Source organism: Saccostrea cucullata, unplaced genomic scaffold, assembly GCF_032062105.1.
Source record: "Saccostrea cucullata isolate Sc308-1 unplaced genomic scaffold, CSIRO_AGI_Scuc_v1 ctg586, whole genome shotgun sequence".
NCBI lineage: Eukaryota > Metazoa > Mollusca > Bivalvia > Ostreida > Ostreidae > Saccostrea > Saccostrea cuccullata.
In genome coordinates this window covers 180,562-202,224 of record NW_026931374.1, presented here as the reverse complement: position 1 = coordinate 202,224, position 21,663 = coordinate 180,562, and the positions used below count along the sequence as shown (strand labels likewise).

The 21,663-nt window shown below is 31.2% G+C and overlaps 1 protein-coding gene and 1 long non-coding RNA gene across 3 annotated transcripts; one reads left to right on the top strand and one right to left on the bottom strand.

The window, feature by feature from the left end:
* Window positions 1–5,078: 5,078 nt before the first annotated feature.
* LOC134232402 (uncharacterized) lies at window positions 5,079–8,109 on the top strand. Its single transcript, XR_009984767.1, has 3 exons — window positions 5,079–5,190; window positions 6,538–6,722; window positions 7,977–8,109. It is a non-coding gene; the product is annotated as an uncharacterized LOC134232402 (long non-coding RNA).
* A 5,864-nt stretch (window positions 8,110–13,973) lies between these two features.
* LOC134232389 (protein FAM76B-like) lies at window positions 13,974–21,659 on the bottom strand. Of its 2 annotated transcripts, XR_009984762.1 has the most exons (10): window positions 21,467–21,659; window positions 20,739–20,803; window positions 20,563–20,623; window positions 20,210–20,365; window positions 19,561–19,958; window positions 19,077–19,172; window positions 18,540–18,717; window positions 18,189–18,290; window positions 16,208–17,463; window positions 13,974–15,438 (listed from the first exon to the last, which is right to left on the bottom strand). XR_009984762.1 is itself a non-coding variant. In XM_062714338.1 (9 exons), the coding sequence occupies exons 1-9, from the start codon at window positions 21,545–21,547 to the stop codon at window positions 17,371–17,373; spliced, it is 1,230 nt and encodes a 409-aa protein (XP_062570322.1). In that variant the 5' UTR covers window positions 21,548–21,659; the 3' UTR covers window positions 15,902–17,370. The 2 variants fall into 2 exon arrangements, 1 of the variants encoding a protein (XP_062570322.1); XM_062714338.1 differs by lacking the exon at window positions 13,974–15,438 and having other exon boundaries at window positions 15,902–17,463.
* Window positions 21,660–21,663: the final 4 nt, after the last annotated feature.

The window sequence follows — 21,663 nt, the reverse complement described above, 5'->3', positions numbered from 1 at the left end:
TTATTTTTACATTATTTCATGCTCTGATAATCACGGGTACATATTTCTGTCATGTTAACATTCTTGGCCTTTAAATTTTAAGCCATTCGTTTGGACTGTCCCATCTTGGTTAGCCAAGTGTTTTCGATACAAGATCTACCCGACAACGTTTAAAAAAGTAGATTTCGGATCGGAAACACTTGGCTGGCAAAGATGGGACTGTCACTGTTTGTTATAAAACTAACAATTAACTACATTTGATGGAAGAGAACTTTTTTTTAACTAACCGCATCACGTATTTGTCGATGCATAATCTAAAAATATTACAGTTAAATTGTCACCATATTTTTTAAAGATAGAAAATCTTTATTGTTTTCCAAATAAAATTTTTGAATACCTACTCAAGGCAAACTTTTCCAGATCTAATATTATATAAGTAATTGGAACTCTTTTGCTTTTTTAAACAAAAAAAAAAAATAGATTGTAAGAGAATTGTTAACTACATAAATACATGTACCGGTATATTTAATTTAATTTAATCAATATTTTATTATGTAAAGTAAGATTATACCGAACCTTCTTTTAGTTTCGTTAATGTAAATCAAGAGAATAGATAGTTTTAAATCGATACTTGAACAATCTGATGGTGGATCATAGGCGGGCGCGTTTGCGGAAAGATATTTCTTGCGCCAAACCTGTTTTTAAAAATATGGAATGAAGTTGTGTAGTTGCCTGTATCTAAAATGATTAAACTTAGAAATTGGTACTCTTGCATTTGAAAATTACAATAATAGTTTCAATGAATTTGAAGTTAAAAGGAGGTGTTATAGGTGGCTTTTAATACCTGTTTCATTGTCTTGCATGAAGGTTAAAAATGTTTGACACTTTATGAACGACACTTAGATCTCATTACCCTCCCATGTTCTTAAAAACAAATACATACAAACATCTCCAAGCGGCACGACTTTGACTTACTGAAACAAAACCTGCCTATGTTTTACAGTGAACACTTTTGAGGAATGTTTACCTGGGTAGAACTCCCGTGGCTATTAGTATTTTAAATAATTTATTCCACACGTGGGTTCAACATGGGTCATACAGGTAAATAGCTCTCACTTGCTATAGGAAAAACAGTGTACTTTTTATATATTTTTAATATTTTAAGTACGAGCCTAATCGTGTGCAAATTTCCTGCATTCACACAAGTTTTATAAATGAAATATGCGTCTTTTGTCATTCGCACAAGTTTGCACAACGTTAGGCTCATAGTTAACAAAGGCTTTGAAATGAATGACCGTTCTCGATTTACGGCTGACCCCTACCACATTGTATAGTTTTGTTCTTTGTATATACGTGGATTTCAGCGGTAAAATGTGTTGAATAGTATGGTTTAGATATCAATTAATGATTTGAGATGAAAATTTTTGCTTAATTTGAATGTTTATTTTTTCACATTTTACCGGGGCCCATAAGTGCACTCGTTCTTTAAGATAACGATAAAACATAAAAGTATTCAAGATTAAAATGTTCAGTGAACAATTCAAAATAGGAGCCAAACAAACATGGACCTCCAAAACATCAGAGATGGGTTCAGGTACCATTGAGGAGTGAGCATCCCCTGCCAACAGGTCACCCCCCCCCCAGTCTACTACTTGTCATGATCGAGAAATAACGTGAAAATTTGTCGTCAATTCAGTGTTTAAATATGGAACTAACAATTACTATGAAGGACATCAGTCAGTATTTGACTCACCAAAATGACAAATTGTATTTGCTGACGAGGTCATTGTATCAACCATAGAACTCACAAAATGATGACTCTAAACGAGACTGTTGATTTTCTAATTTTTTTTTAACTTGCTTGTCGATAATGTACCTGGTTTTAGAAATTGTTCATACATAGAGCATGCTCTTGCGTATTGAATCAACTGAGATCCATAAACTCCGTTTGCTGCTTAAGTGGTGGAAGTTGACCATAGAAAAATTATAGTCATTGCGTTTTTCATAGAGCTTGGTTGTTAGATTACAATTAACGTATATGAAATAGATGTGTCAGACTCTGATATGATATGACTTACAATTTTAAACAATATATTCAGATAATTTTAATTGTATATCTACCCCTGGGAGTCACTTTTGAACAATCAAAACCCACGTACCTGCCATTTCTGATAAGTTATATATTGTTCTTGATTTATGAGATAGCCAAAACGGAAGTGTTAAATCCCAATTTCAGATGAAATACCTATATTTCAAAATTCTAGCTCTGTCGATTTAAATAGTTGACACCATTTAAACATTAATACACGTTTTAGGGTTAATAGTACTTAAAATCTTATTTTTTCATACTTAAAGAGGTTATAAATTGTTGATTTAATAAATCACCTATTAATGGGAATCTATGACCCGCTGTAAAGTAAGGAAAAAAATACAATAGTTAAATTATTTGTCGGGTAGACGGAACTTTTCAATGCCAAATTCAGAATAAAAACAAAGGCCTAAGTAAATATTTATGCCAGTCATTAAATAAGATCGAATGACGGTTTATGTTAGCAAATTTTTGTCCTCAAGACTCTATAATTTTTCCATGCCCGAGACGTAAACATAACTAGGTATAAGCCTACGATGGCCGATATGAGAAGTCAAATTACATGTAAGAGTAGCTCTATAATGTACGCAGAATTAATTGAGACAAAATACACTTAATTTAGACTACTTAACATTTCTTAGATTTATTGGGAAGATTATCTGTAAACTTAGAAGGGACAAAATCAAAAACATGTGAATCTGATTTTTCTTCTATTTTTTCCTAATCTACTCAATTTCAGTTGTTAAATTAATATCGTGTACCTTACTTCAATTGATCACAAAATGCAACGATATTGGGGTTTTTTTTTTTTTTGGTCTTTGGTCTCAAAATTTAATTTTTTTCATCATAGAATATTTTGTAAGTGTCTTTTTTAATTAGATTCCTCTTCGGGTTTTGTTAATTCTAACTTTCACAACAAAATTCATAACTTTCATTCGTAGACCCCAAAATACTGGATAAAGATTCCAGAAACAATGGAGTTACATCTTCATTGTTTCTTTACCCGCCAGATGAAAATCTGTCGCTTGATGATCTGCGTAAAAAATGTGTTAATTTTTCATTCTATGCTTTGCCCTGTGTTAATACTGTATTGCTTTTTACATCATTGTTTTTTTTCGCATTGGAACGAAGAAAAAAAATAAAATGAGGAAATACATTACGTTTTACATAAAGATGCAGCTGATTTACGATGGAATCTGAAAAAAGACTCTCACAAAATATGCCTTTAATGATGGAAAACCCCGACAGATAAGATCACTGACAGTATTTGTAAAATCAAAATCAGTATTGCTGCTTTTAAATATCATTAAAATAATTGCAATGCAACATTAACATGTATTTACCCAACCTCAATTAAAAAATACCTCCCCCCACCCAAAACAAAAACACACGTATTTTTGTTCAGTCTCCGTCCGAAATTATAGAAATCTAAGGAATGTTTCCGCGATCGTTCGATCAAGCGAATGTTTTTCATCTGACTGAAAAAAATAATAAAGATGCAGCTCCATTGTTTCTGAAATCTTTAACCAGTATTTTGGGGGCTATGAAGGAAAATAAAAATTTTGTTTTCATGAGAGTTAATTAAAATAAATAAACAGAGGAATCTAAATAGAGGCAAAATATTCTATGATATAAAAATAAATTTTGAGGTCAATTACAAATAAAAAAAAACAATCTCGCTGCATTTATTTGATCAATTGAAGTAAGGTACACAAAATTTATTAAACAACTTAAATGTGGGAGGGGGGATTTAAGATGAGAAAAAAGAAGGAAAAATTAGATAACACATGTTTTTGATTTTGTCCCTTCTAAGTTTACAGATAATCTTCCCAATAAAACTAAGGGATGATAAGTAGTCTAAAGTGTATTTTGTCTCTCAAGATTTGTACATGTACAAATCAATTAATAGTACAACTATATGCGTTTTGCCATTAACAAAGTGTACATGTACAAAATGATACAGGTAATACTACTAAAGTCATATAATTCTGCGTACATAATAGAGCTACTCTTACTTGTAATTTGACGGCTCATACATGTATCGGCCATCGTACGTATAAACCCGAAATACTGTCACATAGATATGAGTTAAAAATTCTCAAATGGGAAGTATATCAACATATAATCAATCAATCAATCTGAACTGTATTCGTTCATCACCTTGATTTTAATGTACTAGTCATCCTGGGCATTCCATCATAGTTTATATATTTAAAGAATATCTGGTTCTCAACATCCCACTTGCCCCATGCTGTTTGAATTAACTGTATTTTTATTTATTCTTGAAAAGAAATGTTGAAACCGAAATATATAAAGAGAGAGAGATACTGATAAATCCCGTAAAGCAACTTCATAGTTCAAAAAATGTTTAAACTCTGAGGTGGGGTCAGTATTCAACAGGGTCAATTTTCAACTTGTTGAGGTCATCAGGGATAGGAAAAACAATTATAAAGCTGTTGAAAAATGACTTCGGATATAAATTCAACGACTTTTGGTCTCAATTTTCAACGGAGAAAAAACACCCCGGTTCAATATTCAACGTTTAAAAATGAACCTCGGGTCAATTTTCAACTCGGGTCAATATTCAACGTTACACCGGCTTGAGAGATCAGATAAGATCTATTTTCACCAGATTGCTCACTTTGTCATACCCCCTGTGCTTGAACAGTTAACCTCCTTTTTTTCCGGATGTTCAAGAAATACTCTTCTACGAAATACATAGATTACATCTATCGGCGTGTAGGCGATCGAACTCTGCCGAATTACATATTTTGATGACTGCCATTGTATATGATTCCTTTAAAAACATAATTAGAAATCCAAGCAATAGGATATAATACGAATGTAATACGTAATTGATCAATATCTGTAGGCAATTTGTAGCATTTGGTGGAAATAGAGCCTTTTAGAGAACATTTGTTACAGTTTCTATTTCATTTAGCACTGGTGTAAAATAACTTTAGTCCGGGTAAAATTAAGTGCAATATATGCAACTTTGCGTCATAGTTTGTAATATCATATTCCTCCAAACAGGTTTTTGATGATGTGCCATGATGTTTGCTCTATAAAATCTGTATTAATTAACTTGTTACTCTGAAGAGAGTTTAAGACAAACAATGAAGGTAGGCTTTCGTAAAGTATAGATAAAATATTACTATGTGTTTGTTTGCAATTTATATTACTAACATGCAAGGAAAATTAATATAAAATTTAAAAAAAAGTTTTTCTTTACCAACTTTCAAACTTTTTTACTAACCAAGAGATGTTTGTATAACACTTATGCCCCCTCCCCCAAATTGAATTTTTTAAGTCCAAGGGACATAACTCTATAAAAATGGCGAGATCATACCCAAAACGGAACGGCTTTGGCCTAGATATTCAGCTGATAAGTCTGTTAACCAAATCTCATTTTAATATGTGCAACATCTGCAAAGAAAATGAAAGGAAACTGCAAATAAGTGGACTTTTTCCATGTCCAAAGGACATAACTCTGGCAAAAATGGTGCGATCGTAACCCGAAACAGACCTTGACCTACTAGGTATATCTAGAGATATTTATCTGATAAATCTGTATACCAAATTTCATTTCAGTATGTGCTACGGTTGTGAAGAAAATGAACGAATACAAAATGGTCCGACAGACCGACTGACCGACCGACAGACAGCAGCAAAGCAATATGCCCTCCCTTCATAGAAGGGGGCATAAAAATGTAATTTCAATCTAAATTGAATTTTTTCTTCAATTGCAAAGAAGCAACACTAAGACAACTTGTTCCTTAAGAAACATTCAAATCTAACCTTTTCCGAAAAGAATTTTGGTCTTTGCATTTCAAAAAAGTGATTATAAAAAAAAGTTGTTACTGAAGTTGTGCAACAATGTTTTTTGACACCAAGTCATTATGATTATATTTAGAATTTAAGCCCGCGATTAGTTCACAAATACGCTTCCAAAATAAACTATTAAGGTAAAAGTAAACTAAAAGTTAAACTAGATTTAATGATGAAGTCATCTTCACTTGTTTTTATGAATTAACCGCACTAAATCGTGGTTAGTTTATTTCTCATCCACCTCTCTCTCTCTCTCTCTCTCTCTCTCTCTTAATTTAATAACTTTTATTAATGTAAAAGATTGTATATATTCACACAAATGATCTGAATTGTCCGGAGTGAAACTTTTTATTTTCTTGATAGCGGAAGATTCATTTCATCTACAATAATATTTACATCCAGCTAGGGGAATCCACTGCAATTCTAAATCTGACACTCTCTTAATTACAACTTAAAACATTGCTGTAACCTAATGTAATTTCAAAACTCCAATAAAAATAAAAAACTCCTCAAAAAATTCCAGAAAGGGGGGTGTAATCTCTGATTATTTTGACCCCAAATTGATCTGCACATAAATAATCTCTTATTAGAGATCATGAAAAAAATCAATGTTTATCTCTAAACGGTAAAAAAATAATCAGTTTTCAGGAGCAGTGGTCCTTTTTCTGCTTTTTGTATCCTTGGAATTTTTCTCGTCGCCTGTGATAGCAGGTTATTGGTGGAGGGCAAATACATGCAAATACAAGTTGGTGGAAAAAGATGGAAAAGGGGGTAAAAAGAAATATGTGGCTATAGGCAATTGTCAAAGAAAGAGAGACGATGCTCAGTAAGTGTCAGGCTTTAAAATTTAATTTAAAATTTAATTCAATTCTAATAAAATTTTAATTTTAAGTTTGACTAACTTCGAATTCATTTCATCATCTGAAATTCTTATTCAGCGATTAATGTGCATTTTAACAGATTGAAACATCTTTATTTGTATTTCCTTTGAAGTTTTAAAATTTAATATGCTAGTAGTGAGGTATTTTTAAAAAAAAAATTGAAGATATTCTGCACCACTTTAATTACAATAAAATTAGATGTAATTAGAATTAAATTAAAAGATTGCTATTGTTGTCGTAAATGTATATCTTAAGGCAATTTCGGACAATTTAAGTTTACGCTTATACGGATCATAAATGTGTATGGTATATGTATATAGAAATGTTTATATTTGACCGAAGTAGTGTATTATAACCAGAAATTAATATGCTTAAAATATTTTTGAAGAAAAGTTCTTGGTTACGTGAAACGGGAAACTAGCTTTAATTTGTTGTGAATTACCTGTTGAGAAACCTCAGCATTAATTAAGCTAAAATATTCTAGATAAAACATTTAAAAAAAATAGCGGAATCACCCAGTTCACAATTATATGATTTCAAACGCGCCAAAATTTATGCAGGACTTACTTGAACCACTCGTTCAATTCAAAGCAGTCTTGTTAAAAAGCATTTTGGGATGGTTGAATTTACAAAAATAAGTACTGTATACTATATATGAGAAATTCAGAAGATACAATTAATATTCGTTATATGTATCTTCTCTTTTCAACAAATGATCCAAGTAGTGCGTGATATTTTAAATGATTTCTCAGGGAATAAAAAGGAGACTAGGTGCATCTGATTGCTTAAGACATAAATAGTAATACAGATTAAGAGAAAAGGGAATTAAATATAATATAATAAAATCATGACGGTCTCCTTTGTCTCTAATTGTAAATTGTCACGTAGGGTGCATAGGGAATCGCAAAATAGCAATAATGCAAATAAAAAAAATCAATAAAAACTGCGGCCACCTAAGTATTATAGTTATCCACGAGTCCAGCATATCTTAGGAATCTATAAGGAACAAAGAACATTTAGACACGTACAGGTATAAGAATGGTCATGAGGATTTTTGGTAGCTTTGAACGGAAATTTTTAAAAAAAGATATTATGACTCTAGAGATCACAATGAACATGGAATAACTCCGAGAGACATAATTTTAATCTAAAGCTATTTTGATGTCAAATATTTACTACTCTCAGTATATTTTTTTCAGTGGGAACCAAATTACTGAAAGAGAAAAAGTCCTAAATTCAAAAATATTTTTCTGATGGTGAAATGTTTATAAATACGATTTATTTGAAAACGTTTAAAGATGAATCATCAATAAATCTTTCTTCAATAATTAATTCTTTTATTGTTATGTTTGTTTTCTATAGTTTTGATTTTTTTTTCATCTCAATTGAATACCTTATAAATGTCTATCCTAATGATGTAAGGTATGCATGTATATGAAGGTATGTATTTTAAAGATAAAACATGGAGATAATGAACAGTATTTAAGCTCAAAAGTCCATTAAACAATAAAAAATAGGAGCAGACGAAACATGGATCGACCTTTGAAACATCATAGGTTGCATCAGGTGCTATGGAGGAGTGTGCATCCCCTGCTGACCGGTTACACCCGTCGTGTGCTCCTTGTCATGATCGGGAAATAACGGGAAAATCTGTCGTCAATTCAGTGTATAAATAATGGACAAAAACGTCAGTGAGCATTTGACTCACCGCAATGACAAATTTTATTTGCTGAAAAAGTCAGTTTCGACCATAAACTTAAGAAATGATGACTTTTTAACGAGTCTGATGATATTCTTTTTTCATCAACTTCCTTGTCAATAATTTACCTCGTTTTAAAAATTGTTCATAGTAGAGCATGCATGCACTTGCGTATCGAATCAACTGAGATATAAAAAAACTCTGTAGTCTATGCAGGTGGTGAAGGAATATTGCTGCTTAAGTAAGGAAAGTTGACGATTGTAATGGTCACAATACAAGTCAGCTTAGTTGATAGATTATCATTAACTCTTTTTCAAGTAAAATATTCAAGCATGAAACAGATGTGTCTGACTCTGATATGATATGATTAAAAAAATTTAAACAATATACGCAGATAATTTTTTTTTATTATTATAGAACTGCATGGTATAAGGCATTTATTCTTCATCATATTGCAGTGTAAAACTTGAACCAACATTTTGTCCCAACTACCCTTGAAATTGACTTTTGAATAGACAAAACCCACGTTCCTGCTATTTTTTTTTATAAGTTATATTGTTTTTAATTTATGAGATAGACAAAACGGAAGTATTAGATCGTAATTTCAGATGAAATACCTGCATTTCAAAATTGATTTAAAATAAATCAACTATTCATGGGAATCATGCAATGACCTGCTGTAAAGAAAGGTAAAAGATAAAGAAGTACAATTATTTCGAAAAGGCAACCTCTAGACATTTCTTAGTTTTCTTGAAAGCCACAAATGAAGAGAAATATATGTTACATAAATATGATAAAAATCATTTAAAAAGTGAAACACTGTTTTGTTTATATTGTACATATTTTGTTTAAACATCTGTCATCGACAAAAATACTGTCAATTATTCAGATAGTAGTAGTTAAAAATTCGGTAAATCTTAAGGATTTCCATCCCTAATGGGACCAAATTCCCTACCCTTAAATGGCCGTCAAGTACACAATACTCTGATATTATATTAAAGTATTTTAAAAATGAAAAGGATTGACCGCGAGAAAGTTAAGAAAATTTCCTTAATTAACCAGTAGTTAATTAACAAAGATTGCATTGAAGTCTATGGGAAAAAGCGTTTTTTCAAAATAAAAATTTAAATACCCTGAATATCAATAAATCCTTTGGTGGAAAGATGCATCGAAACATCAAAAATAGAATGACAATTGAAAACAATTTTTTTACCGGATACAATTTTTTTAATTGATTTTTTTTATTAATCAAAAAAAGGGGAGATAAGTCTTACCAAAATTCAAGGTCATAAACTAGGACACATCCCACTATACATACTTAAAGTAATAAATGGGAAGTATGTCTAAATAAACTGAGTATTCAATGCCTACTTATTTGTTATGTATTTAATTTCATTGAATTTGATCCTATTAGGGATTGAATACCTTAAGAGGCATTTCAGTAGCCTTTCATTTTCTTCAGCGCCACATCGTTCCAAAAAACTTTTAATTATAACATTTTCTTTTTCAGCAGGTACAAATAGGAAAGGGTTTGTATTTTCTTGATAAATTCAACTACTGTAAGAAGAAGGTATGGTTTCCATACAAGTTTTACCCTGTGATTTTCTAAAAAATGAAACTGGTGTAAAACTCATGCTCTTTGAATAATTGAAATTCAATGCAGAAAAATCATAAAAGTGATTTTTCTCAGATGTGTTTTAAATGCTAATAATGACGTCTTAAACATGTGCATTTTCCCGTATTTTCTTAAAAAGTTGCAGAAGACACCAAATTTCAATGGAATTTTCTTTCAGATAACATTGTCCACAGGCATCGCCCACAAAGATCTTGAGATATGTGATTTGTTATTAAATTTTGCACAAAATATCAAAAAATTAACGTAGGCGACGGTTGTGGACACTGTTTTCTAAAGGAAAATCTCCCTTGAAATGTGCCATTTTGAGGCTTTTTCTGTTGAAAATAGAGAAATGCTTCACATTAATGACGTCATATTTGCAGAATAGTAAACCTTCATGCCATACTCTTTCCTGATTTATCAGTGTCATTTATTAAACTAATATTTAAGCCAGTTTCAAAACATTTTGGTGTCATTACATTTTTAGGGCGCAATAAAGCTAAAACCATACCTTCTTCTTTAAAGGTACTTAGACACAGATTTGAAGTTAATTTTTTCTCTATAATATTACGACATATATATTTTAATAGCTTATTACACAAAAATTAAATTAAAATCTTATTAAATTTAAAAGTTATTAAAATTTCAAATTTTTTGGCGGGTTTGATTGACACATCCTTGCACTTCACAAATTTTAAATTTACTCTTAATACTTAGGAAAAGTGGCAATCTTTTTGTGTATCAATGAAAAATATTAATACTATAATCCAGAAAATTCAGATTAGACATGTTCGAAAGCAATACAAACACACAATATATTCTCAGTCCGTGCAGTTTTGGAGAGCAGACTTCGACAATTGAACGCACCCGGTGAACCGTAAATAGTCAACAATAACAGAGCTCTTGCCCTGTTTACAAAAACTGTGTACATAACTTGAGTGTGATCGATTTGCAAACAACACTTAGCTCGGAATAACGATACTTTTGAAGGAGTTTTGCTTTCTAACATTTCTACTCTGAATAAAATTATTTTTCTGCATTAAAGTTTTAATATTTCTCACTTTCACACAACAAGATTGCCAATTGTCCGAAGGATTAAGGATAAAGTGAAAATTTGTGAAAGTGCAAGGATGTGTCAATCAAACCCGCCAAAAATTTTGAAGTTTTAATAACTTTTAAATGAAATAAGATTTTTAATTAATTTTTGTGTGAAATGCTATTGAAATATATAATTCGTGATATTATACAGTTTTTCTGAGAAAATATTAACTTCAAATCTTTGTCCAAGTACCTTTAAAAACAATTTCGTGAAAAATAATTTTTCCTCTAATTTTCGTCTGCTGCAGAAATTCAAAAATATTTCAGGTAATTATTTCTTACATTTATTTTAATATGTATTAACTTTAACAAAGATCACATACCTGAGATATTTATAGTCTTTATAGTAGTTCCTAATATACCTGTGTATTAAATACAGGTATAGCAAAAAAGGTGAAATTAATGAACATTGGTAGATCTCAATTAAAAAAGCTACAAGCAATACAAATCTGTAACCAGGGCATAAACCATGGATCTCCGGAAATTACGGCGGGATCAGGTACCTGGGAGGAGTAAGCATCCCCTGTGAAGAATCTTGTTTTGATCAGACAGACGGAATATTCCAAGGCCTATATAATATTGGGACTAAAACATTTCTGGCAGTCAAAAAACATTAATTTATATATGAGTTTTAAAATTTTCTCGCACTGGGTACCGAATATAAATTTGGAAATACAATACATGTATGCAGGTGATCGCGGAATATTACAGAGGAATAAAAAGGGCAGTTGACGTTGAAAAAGCCGAGGTCATCTCGAATGCCATACATTTTAGTCATGATAGTTGTTCCTAATTGTCTATAGTAAAACAACCAATTATGAAACAGCATACGAAAGGCTTTTTTTTTTTTAGCTTAACTCTTATGAAACGTCATAGACATACCACTATCTGAATATCAAAATAAAAGAAAATATCATATCAAAACATTTATATTAATGTAACTTTTTCTTACCTTGGTGTAACATTTCTTTTCAGAATTTTACTTGGTGGAAAATTCTTCCGAACATGTACATTTTAAATAATGATTCCTTCGCTGCATTTCATTTCTGCATAGCATTCCCGACATTTTTTGTTTTCATTTCCGACATAATTTTTGTTTTCATTTTCGGAATTTACCTGTGCGGAAATTTAATGTTTTCCTAGTTAGCGAAAATAATGAAATTCTAAAAGTATTTATTGCAAAATATGGAATAAAAATATATTTTAAAAAATCTATTAATATTATATACATATATGCATACATGTAGCACGAAGTCTAGGTTAAAGATTTTAATGTGCACTAAAAAAATGTCAGTGGCAGCACCAAACTTATGTCCAAGACACTTGTACTCTAATCTAGATTTGACGCATTTATTACACTGCTTTACACAGAACTTTATTTTTTTCTGCTAAATACATATTAATTTAGAGTAATTCAGTAATCATTGAGTAAATCTCTCAAACTTTAATTCAGGTACTTGCCTACATTCTGCCACAGTTGTTTCATTGATAAATTTACAAAAACGCAGAAATTGGATTTCAATGATTTATTTATATATGTATTTCTTTAAAATTTTCTAGGTTAAGTCTTCAAATCTGTTACTAAAGGTACTATCTGAAAAAATGTCGGAAATGAAAACTAAAAAATGTCGGAAATGAAAAGTTGATAATTACTAAAAATTCTGGAAATGAAATGCAGCCGATTCCTTCTACGCTCTAATCATCATAATGATGGCAATAATTACATGGGTAGATCCATTGCATCGAGACCGCAACGTATGACATACACAAGTGCTCAACGTGTTGCTCTTATAATTTTTTTTTTCAAAACTGGTCATGCACCCTGAACCGGTTGATCATAAGGACCTACTTGCTTCTATCATTTTTTGAAATCATGGAAAGTATTTTGCTTCTGTCAGAACAAAGAGTCTTGAAAAAAAATATTTCTATACAGTACTATACATGCTCAAGAGAAAACATTTTTTAAAGGAAATTGTAGATTATACGTGTAGCACAACAAGTTAATTTACATTCACTTGCAGTCATATTAAAAGGGCTTGGACAAACTTGCGTTGTCCTCCTTTCTTAATAAAAATTTGACTGCTACTTTTTGTTTTAGTCATATTCATGACTTGAACTTAGATATTTTTTAACATCTCCATCACTGTGTTTGAAAATTTGGACACAAGCTCTGGTATAATGGTTTGACAAGGTGTTGTAGATGCAATATGTGACTCTGTACAAAACAGCTGACTGTAAATTGTTTATTGTTACAACTCTTCTAAACTCGTTTTGTATTTTTTATTCAATTGAAAAAAAAATTCTACATGGCCTTATGCATTAGATAGAAATATCCTAGTAAAAAATAGATTCTCTGATATAATCTTCAGGTATTTTAAATTAATAATGAAAGAAAAAAAAATCACTTTTGAGGGAGGCAACTCTTCATGCCTCTAAGTCTAAAATTTTTATTACTTCTATATAAAGAACATCACATGTACAAGTTAATATTAATAATAAAGACATGGAACTGGCAAATAATAATAAAAAAAAAAATGAAAATTGTCATACACAAATTAAAACACAATAAATCTATGAAATACCTCATACATACAAAAAGATATGTCGCTATGATAATATTGTATTACAAACATATATATCAGGGCAGTTAAAATCATTGTTAGGAGTTTAAATGACATATGTATAAAATTAATGTACAATTTATGATGAAGGATAAATAATTTGAAGACTTGTGCCATGCATATTGCAGTTTAAGTGTCTGGTTTAAAATGTTCACAAAGTCTTTTAAATTTTAAAACAATAAATTAAAAAAAATCATAAAACCTAAATAGTTTCTATTGTTTGTAAGAATTCAGATAAAGTTACTGTCAAAAAATTCCTGTATACATCAGGCTAAAATTGTGACATTTACAAATTCCAATCTAAAACAGCTGAAGTGCAATAAATAAATATTGTTATTTACACTATTTACATGTACAAGACTAATGAAACTACAAATAGCCCAGTCACTTTATACAAAATAATTTTCAATATTTTATTACTTTATCAATGCATGTTCTAGCAATTCCTTTACCTCTAAGTCTTTTATGAAAGTGGCCATGCTCTACATAAATAGGAGTGCGGCTGGATTGTTAATGAGAAAAATTATCAAAAGATAACAGCGAGCCGTAATTTTAATAATAAAATGTATAATTCTTTTTCTCCACAAACAAAAAAATTTAAATTATGGGGGAAAAAGTGATCAATTCAAAGATTGCAGCTCTAAGTAGAAAGATATTTTCCCAGTGTAAAGACCTACATGTTTCAGTGATATATAATACCATCTTTCCATTATTATAATTATTCTTTAACCAAAAATATGATGCACACCTTCAGCTAAAAACTCAATGCCCTATTTTGCATATTTATCTGGGTACACATACATACCCATATATTTTCTAGAGTGATCTGGGTTTAAACAATGCTACAAAGTAGCAATTATTTATCCTTTAAAGGCAATAATAGTTTTAAACAATAATAGTTTTTTTTATGAAATCATTATAAAAAATCATGATCATACACATAAAATTAGTATTCACAGTATTTTACAGAATTGCACATACTCTTTATCTTACAAAGCACTTGCCTGAAAAGTTAATATCAGAAAAGACATAAACATTCCAAATGTGATCTAGGAAATGAACAATATCAGTCCAAATGAATATTCTAATATAGGCTTAAGAAACTTATTGCAATAAAAAAATCACTTCGCTTTTGCAAATGTTCTAATTTTCTTAAAATACAGTACAATATTATAGTAGTGCATTTTACTTTGCATTCTCAATTTATAGATTTCTGCAATGTTTAAAATAGGTTGCTCCTTTACATACATACAAAGTACATATTTTGAAAAGTATCTTTTAAATTCATTTCACTAAATCGAAATTCAAAACATATTGATTAATATGCCAGTGATCATAGGATATCATTATTTCAATCTGTGAAAATTGAGGTATGACTATGTAACGTGGATAAACATGAGTGTTTACATTTACACAGTTCCTCTTGAGACAGATTTGTAAAAACAAACAACACAAATACAAAGGTTGGACCATTCATACAAAATGTCAAATTGGCACAGGTTCACAACTAGTTTTTAAATCCTTGATATTTTTTAAAGTAATCTATGAGGCAAAAGCATTTAATAACGGCAAACATTTATACTAACTTACACATACATGTACTTTGATTTCAGCAAGTTTGGTGACACCTAGGGCTGGGCAATAACATCGATATTTCAATATATTGCAATATAATGAAAAACAATATCGTATTGCAATACGATTTTGCAGGGATTAATCTAGGTTTTGGGGGAAACTACCCTTTCTGGAAAATTGGGAAAATCAGCAAGGGTCAGGGAACCACTCGAGCGAGTGCAGGTCAGGTCCTGCTTGGGGACCAATTGAATTTCAGCATTTTTATGACCATTTAAAGTGCATAAAGTAGCAATGTAAAACCATATTTCTCATATACTGAAAAATTTTATTTTAAATTTTTATTATCCTATGAAGGAAAAAAAAACATTTGAGGTTTTTATTATTGTAATGTGAATATTTTACTCATCAAAAGGGGAAAATTGAATCTTCAGTGGAAAATTTCTCTAGGGGAAAAACACCGAATATCGGTAGTAAATATGCCCTAGATTAATCTCTGTTTTGTAATATCAATATTTTGGCAATATGCTTAGATTAAGGAATTTAGTCATTAAATATAAAAAAGGACTTATGAAATTTTGTTATTAAGCCAAACAGTAAGTCAGAAGTTGTTTTGTGGGAACATTTCAGAGCATAACTTAAATGAAATCAACAAGATTTTTTTCTTTGTTGGTTACTTATCATGAACATTCTGGATGTAAATTAAAGTAAATATAGTAAGAAAATGCCATTTAAAATACATTGAAAATATTGCAATACATATAGCAATACAATTGAAAATATCGCAATACGAAATCTCCGGCCAATACCCAGCCCTAGTGACACCATTAAATTTCTTTAAAATATAGTAATGTATGAAACATTGCTTTATACACACACATTTAACTGATGTACACATAAACTGGAAGATACCAAAGATCATTTATTACAGTACCCTACCTGGCTTGTCAGAAGAAATAAGGACCATTCTACATAAAACAATGTTATCTTATAGATAACTGATCTTCAACAGTACCATTTCACAAAACGTTTTCTAAAGCAATATATACGTATCACTGAAAGCAGATTCACAATAATGATTTTAGGTTCATGTATATACATATAGATATAACTATGAAATGTACTCACACACACATAAATATGACTGTGACGGGAGGTAGGGTTAAAGTTACAGACAATTACTAACTCAAAAATACACAAAAATCTGATCAGTTGTCAGCATCATCTTTGGTGATGAAATAAACCATATATATAATGTTAATGATAATTTTCACCCGACAAATAAAAAATTGCAGCATGGTTGATTATTTTTGATGACAAGTTTCTAAACTTGTGTTTACACATTTTAACTGGAAGTTAATTACAAGCTTTGAGAAAAAGGACAACTGAATTTCTTATTCTGTACAAAATCTTAGTTTACAACCTCTGACGAAGCAACAGCAAGCTTAACTCCACAACACATTCTGTACACATTAAACAAAAGTCAGATCTCTACTCCTACCATCAATCAAATTGAGGACTTGACAAGGGACACTTTATTATAATAGTACAAACACCAATTCTAGTGATTCCTTTTTCAAAAGACAGAGATTCAAATATTTAAGCAGATAAAGCTTGAGTAACATATATTGAGTTTATAAATATATATCCTTAAAAAAAATACAGTTCTGAATCTTGTTTAAAATTTCTTTACCAAAGCATTAGTTCTCAAGTTGATACATAAATAAGACAAGGTTTTCCAGCAAAAATTTTCAAAAACAATAAAGAAATTGTACTGCCAAATACCAGTTTTAAATAATATTTTAAAATAAAATAGCTTCAGATATTGATGTATATTCAAACATTAATACTATATCATTTCTCAAACACATCACTTATACTGAATTAATCTCCACCCCTCAAGATCCTCCCCCCAGTTTTAACAATCTATTCTGGGGTTTGTGGTGTCAGGCTGGATCTCTCCCCTCTTGGATCCACCACTCGCCATGTTAAGTCATCACATTAGGACTTGCTGTGGAGCTCCTACTCTTTCCTTTTGTCTTCACACTGGCTAGCTGCTTCATCAGCTCTCGATTCTTTGTCTGCAAAACAGAATTCCCATTTCTCATTCTTCATGTACATGTATGTACACTAAACATAAACCTAAGAAGTACTAGTCCATAGGATGTTTTTTTTAGGGTTATTAACTTCATAAGAAAGCAAAAGAGAGTAAAATTTCGTTGATTTGTCATAAAAAAATAGTTTCGTGGGCATTTAATTTCGTTGTTTTGAGAGTAAACCTATTCAATATATAGTTATATAAAATTTCGTGTGGGATTTAATTTCGTTGATAACTGTTAACAAAGAAATAAACGAAATTTAATCCCCCCAAGAATATTTGTGCTTTTACAGTATATAACTTCATAAGAAAGCAAAAGAGAGCATCCTTATTTCTTTATTCAGTGATTCAACATTTTCTAAAAAATCCCAATGGCTGATACTAGCAGAAGTTGGAAAACAAGTCCAGGGATCTCTGTGATTGGAAGACCCTGTTATCAGTCATTCTCTTGCCATGCAGTCTGTGTCATTTAAGCAGGTATATATGTATTCAAAGGAGTTTATTTTATAAATCTACCATAAAATCAATAAATGTTAATATAAACACTCAATTGTAAATCTTTGACATTTTGAAGAGTCACAACACAGATGGTTGTTTAGTCAAAAATTCTGAACTCAATGCTCAAATGACTCAGTGATACAAATAATTAAGTTCCATTTCCATGAACATGACCTAGAATCCCCGCCCTATAACAGACTGAACACTGACCTGTAGTGCTTCCAGTGACTCACTGTGTTGTTTCTGCATTGTCTGTTGTTTAAGTCGGTATTCCTTCTCCATCTCGTAAGACTGGGCCTTCAACTCCGTGATCTGAAAAATATTTCTACAGTGCCTTTAAAAGCTCATAACATTCAGTGTGTCATGCTTAGCTTCTTCAAACTTCCCAATAATCATTTTTTCTCAATTTTTTTTATCTTTTACCTTTACACTACAATCTAAATACTTTTTTCTTTCTCTAATCTGTGTCTATTACCTTCACAAAAGTCAACGGTAATTAACCCTGATATAAACTTTTTGTCTCTCTTTAGCAGTTGTCAGTCTCTATTCTCTATGTATTACCTTTTTGTCTTTCTCTAGCAGCTGCTGGTCTCTAGTCTGTATCTGTTTTTTGGCGGCGTCTAACTGCTCCTGTAACTGCTGCAGGGCGATCAGATGTTCAGAACTGTGAGGGTCCTCCATTGTTTTCTCCATGGCGCTCGTGTTAAGGATGGACAAGGACATACTACTCAGCCCTGAACTATATATAGATTAATTTTTTCTGCTTAATTTTTTTTCTTTCAGTTTTTATTTCTTCTTCTGTAATTTAAAAACAGATGAAGTTACAACATTCAAACCGCATAATCTGGAACTTGAAGAGACCCAGAAAAAAAATCAAGATATCCAGGATTGTAAAATTATATATAAATAATTGGTTGAGACTTGTGAATCAATTCAATATGTCCATGCAATTCAAAATGTACTTCATCATAAAGCACCCCAAAGAATTTTACCATAAAACTCAACAATTTCTCATACTAATAAAAAAGACACTAATTGCTGTGTGTTTTATTTAATCCCTTTTCATGTCTATTAAATCACTGTATGATTCTTTCTTACCTCTTTGTTGGTGTTAATCCGTTGGCGTTATTTTTAGAGTCTAGACGAGATACTTTGTTTGGTGGAGTGTCAGATGGAGTATTTGGTTCACTAGATCTGAAACACACAAATAATTATCACTAAAACTCTACAACAAATGTCACAATACTAGATCTGAAACACACAAAGAATTATCACTAAAATTCTACAACAAATATCACAATTACAAAAATGTTAAGGATTTATATGTATCTATTGAATTAACAGACTCCAAACTGCATTTCACCCTGTATTTTTTTTGTTTTTTTGCTTTGTGAAGCTCTACCTGTAGTTAACTCAATTACTTATGTTTATAATGATGTTTGTGGCGAATTTTTGACTGCCTGTGGTGGTCTATGTGGTGTAACTGGTGTTTATATCTATACTTACTTGTGTTTATAGCGATGTTTGTGGCGACTTTGTGACTGCATGTAGTGGTCTATGTGGTATTTATATCTATACTTACTTGTGTTTGTGGTGATGTTTGTGGCGACCATGAGACCGTCTGTGGTGGTCTCGGTGGTGTTTATGGTGTTTGTGGCGATGACTGTGGCTATGACTACCAACACCACTACTGCTGTTTGGCAAATCTACACCTTCCTCAGTAAAATCAGATTTATCCTGGTCTCCTTGACTACCGTTACTATGACGACTACTAACACTTCCAACATTGTCGTATTTTGAGTCTTCTGGTTTTATATTCATTATGCTGTCAAACTTGTCTATTTTCTCCACTTTTTCTTCCGCGGGTTTCTGCTGTGTTGACCCCATACTTTTTCTTGCTTCTTCCTCTCGTAATCTTGCTTTGGCTAGTACCCGTTTATACGCTAATGTACACAACCAGCACAGAAGCTTTCCATCGACCTGTCAAAAAAAATTTCAACTATAATCAATTTTCTTGTCATCATTTTTTTAAAACCATACATACTACAATCAGATCCCAGCATGTGTGTGAAAAAAAAAACCTTTTTGTGCTTTGTATTACACAAATTACTTACTTAATTTAATTCAATTAAAGACATTATAGCCTGCTCTGTGCCTAATTTAACAACTGAAGTGTCAAATTCTAATTTGTAAATCAATAATAATCAACACCATGGAAACAAAACACCAACCTTTTTCCTGCTACCATCGTTCCTGTCAAAAGCACATTTCTGTTTGCACTGTTCACATGTTGAGGGAGGCCCCCACTTTCTCTCTGCATTAGTACATCGCTGACATCGGCTTCCTATAAATGCTGCTACTATGTTACAATATTCACAGACAGTGGGCTGTAAAAGAGGAAAGGGGAGACAAATTAACAGACTTATATAAACTTTAATCTACCATTACAAGGACATAGAAACTTCAAATAAAATAAAAATAAAAAAAGATCTTTTCCAAGATTTACACATTACTAACATGGAAGTGATGTTTTGTCAGAACAATTGTTTGTTGATCAATAAAATCTAATTTACGCTATTCTTACCTTTCCGTAAAGCTTAACATTTTGTGCACATTTCTTGCATATAGAATTTATGCTTCCTTTCCTGAAATGCATAATTAAATCAATGAAACATCAAAACATTATACTGATTATAGGTGTCATTAGTTTAATGTACAAAGTAAGTCTATTTAGAGTCAGAATCAAATATAAAATCTTACTCCTCCTGTTGGAATTCCCCTCTGCAGTATGTACACTTCACAACAGGATAATGGTTTCTACAATCCTACAAAACACAGAGGAAATGTCAAAATAAAGGTTTACATGTGTAACAGGCAAGGAGAAAATGTACAGCTGGGTTGGAAATCAACCTGACAACCCCTTCATCACACTGGTCAGGCCCTCTACCAAGTGATCAATTTTTGTCTAGGAAAGATTATGAAATTCCAAACCAATACGGAATAAATGAAAATGTGGGGTTTGTATGTTGCCAACTTGACATGCGAATAAAAAATATTAGAAAATGTGCAACGCCTGGTTTGCACATTCATGTAGCTTTTTTGATTTCACCACAATGCATCACTTGTTTTAGACATGGCAAATGTTCAACAAAAAGTATCGCCTTGATTTAATGGATATGTATTGAAGATAAATAGAAAACAAAACGTTCTTCAAACTTTCAGCACTGTTCAGGCTTTTTCTCGGTATATTAAGAGAGGTTTATTATGTTTGTAAAGTGAATAAAAATTCTCTTTATTAGATGTGAATATTTAGAAGTTTTAAACAAAGTTTTTGGACAATTTGTATCGTAACTTATCAATACTTCATTTTATGAAATGTATCTCATTTATTTCTGTAAATTTTATTTATGATTCATTCATTCTTCTTTATTAGCTCTTGCATTATCTAAACAAAATATTTCTAAACATTGGTTGATTGGTAAACCTACTTTACATAATTGTTCACTTGAAGACAATTCTTCGAAAGGGTGTCTTTTATGACATTTTGTACAGGCGAACAATGCAGCCATAACAATAACCAGTCGCCCAGCAAAAGAGTCCTAACAGCTTCACTTCACGGTCTTCTGTTCTCAGTTCAGTTCTGTCTCACTCTCTGAACTTGAGATAATTATACACCGGAAGTATC